General features: G+C 44.1%; 1 protein-coding gene across 1 annotated transcript in view; it reads left to right on the top strand.

Annotated features, from left to right (window-relative positions):
• The window catches only part of eif4e2rs1 (eukaryotic translation initiation factor 4E family member 2 related sequence 1), a 2622-nt gene extending 249 nt beyond the window's left edge, over positions 1-2373 (top strand). The window contains exons 2-7 of the mRNA XM_043232625.1: positions 343-442; positions 536-670; positions 756-860; positions 1661-1813; positions 1901-2037; positions 2272-2373. Coding sequence (XP_043088560.1) covers positions 343-442; positions 536-670; positions 756-860; positions 1661-1813; positions 1901-2037; positions 2272-2311 — 670 coding nt within the window. The 3' untranslated portion in view covers positions 2312-2373. The remainder of the gene's footprint in view (positions 1-342; positions 443-535; positions 671-755; positions 861-1660; positions 1814-1900; positions 2038-2271) is intronic.
• Positions 2374-2500: the final 127 nt, after the last annotated feature.

The following is a 2500-nucleotide window of genomic DNA, read 5'->3' as shown; positions in this document are numbered from 1 at the left end:
CATCTGAATTTATGAACAAATAAACAGCTGCAGCTTTCAGATTCACCACATCGACAGTCCGTTTATAACACATGTACAGTTAGTATTTACATTCATGATAAGTTTATATAACCCTTACGAAAATTGACCATGCCATAGTTTTATTACAGTTAAAGAGTAGTCACCATGTTTTTGGTGTATTTATTATCATTAGTATTACCACAGTTTTACTACAGTTAGCACGGGTAAACGACAGTTTGTGGTAGCCATGGTTTATGTGTGTGTGTGTGTGTGTGTGTGTGTGTGTGTGTGTCTCCTGAAGGTCATAAAGTGATTTATTAACAGTAAATGTTGTGCTTGTAGTTTGAAGGAGGAAGACAATGGAGAACACGAGGAGATGAAGGACAGTAATGAGAGCGACGGAGGATCAATCAACAACAACAACAACAACATCAGACGCAAGGTGAGCCTGACACACACACACACACACACACACTGATGTGTTGATGTCATAATGAAGGGTGTGTGTGTGTGTGTGTGTGTGTGTGTGTGTCAGACGGTGACCCCCGGCGCAGGAGAGCACCCGCTGCAGTATAACTACACGTTCTGGTACTCCCGGAGGACGCCCAGCAGACCGGCAAACACACAGAGCTATGAGCAGAACATCAGACAGATGGGAACGGTGGCCTCGGTACGACACTCGCTTCTGAGCTTCACGTCTGTGTGTGTGTGTGTGTGTGTGTGAGACTGACTCTGTGTGTGTGTCCTTCCTCCAGGTGGAGCAGTTCTGGAAGTTCTACAGTCACCTGGTGCGACCCGGAGACCTGACGGGACACAGTGACTTCCACCTCTTCAAAGAGGGAATCAAACCCATGTGGGAGGTGTGTGTGTGAGAGAGAGAGAGAGAGAGAGAGAGAGAGAGAGAGAGAGAGAGAGAGAGAGAGAGAGAGAGAGAGAGAGAGAGAGAGAGAGAGAGAGAGAGAGAGAGAGAGACAAAAGTAAAACATTGTGCTGAATTATCTGTTTTTAAAAATTAAATGAGGGTATAAAAGTCAACGTTATGCACATATACACATTACATTACATTATATCTACTTTATACTGTACAGTGCTTTGATGCAACCTGTGTTGTTAAAAGCGCTATATAAATAAAAATGATTGATTGATTGATATTATAAGAGGAACTACAGCTTAGAAATATTAGACGTCTCATAACAAGATATAGATTCAGGAATCAGTCTGAACACACTCTAATATCTGTGTTCATCTGTTCTGAACAGTGTAGTAAACACAACTTAACACTGATTTCTAGTCCTGTTTTCTTTTAGAAACACAAAGTAGTTTCTCTTTCACAGCGTCTCCAGAACATGGCGCCCGCAGCAACACTACAGACAGAATAATAGCTCCGCCTTCTTTCTTTGAGTAAACATTTGGGCGGAGTTATGCAAATAAACCCATTCTGTGATGTAGAGAAGTGGGGGCGTGTTTAAACGAGTCGTTTTAGGGGGGTGTGGACAAGTCATGACTTTTATAAAGAAGATCTCTCTGGTTTTGAGACTTTAATCTTTCTAACTTTAGGGATCTTCTAAAACATTATCCACGTCACCCGACGCTTCTCGGGAGAGTCTTCATCACGGTTTAGTTACATCTTCTGAATATTTTCTGTGTGTTTGTGAATCAGGACGAGGCCAATAAGAACGGAGGGAAGTGGATCATCCGTCTGAGGAAGGGCCTAGCGTCTCGGTTCTGGGAGAACATCATCCTGGCCATGCTGGGAGAGCAGTTCATGGTGGGAGAGGAGATCTGCGGCGTTGTGGTGTCCATCCGCTTCCAGGTGAAGATCAGACAACATTCTGTCACGGTTTGCTGTGTGTGTGTGTGTGTGTGTGTGTTTGAGTCTGATCTCAGTGTGTGTCTGCAGGAGGACATTCTGTCCATCTGGAATAAAACGGCCAATGATCAGGTGACCACCTCACGGATACGAGACACACTGCGGCGCGTCCTCAACCTCCCTCCAAACACCATCATGGAGTACAAGACACACAACGACAGCCTCAAGTGAGTCTCCTCACACACACACAGACACACACACACACACAGACACACTCACACACAGACACACACAGACAGACTCACACAGACACACACACAGACACATAGACAGACAGACAGTCTTAATAGTGAGATCTGACATGTTTTGAACATGGAGTGGTTTAGTAGAGGTTTACTGAACATGTTCTAGTTGTTTTATTAAATAAGGTTTTATCTGACCGTCTGCTTCTTGTTTTTCAGGGATAATTCCAGCTTCCGGAACACCAAGATCACTTTGTGAAAACCTGGAAATAATTTTCATATGGACACTTTCCCTTTTACAACACAAGCTGTGTGTGTGTGTGTGTGTGTGTGTGTGTGTGTGTGAGAGAGTGTGAGAGAGTGTGAGAGAGTGTGTGTGTGTGTGTGTGTGTGTGTGTGTGTGTGTGTGTGTGTGTGTGTGTGTGTGTGTGTGTGTGTGTGTGTGTGT

This window comes from Puntigrus tetrazona, unplaced genomic scaffold, assembly GCF_018831695.1.
Source record: "Puntigrus tetrazona isolate hp1 unplaced genomic scaffold, ASM1883169v1 S000000586, whole genome shotgun sequence".
NCBI lineage: Eukaryota > Metazoa > Chordata > Actinopteri > Cypriniformes > Cyprinidae > Puntigrus > Puntigrus tetrazona.
This window is presented reverse-complemented; position numbering and strand designations above follow the sequence as displayed.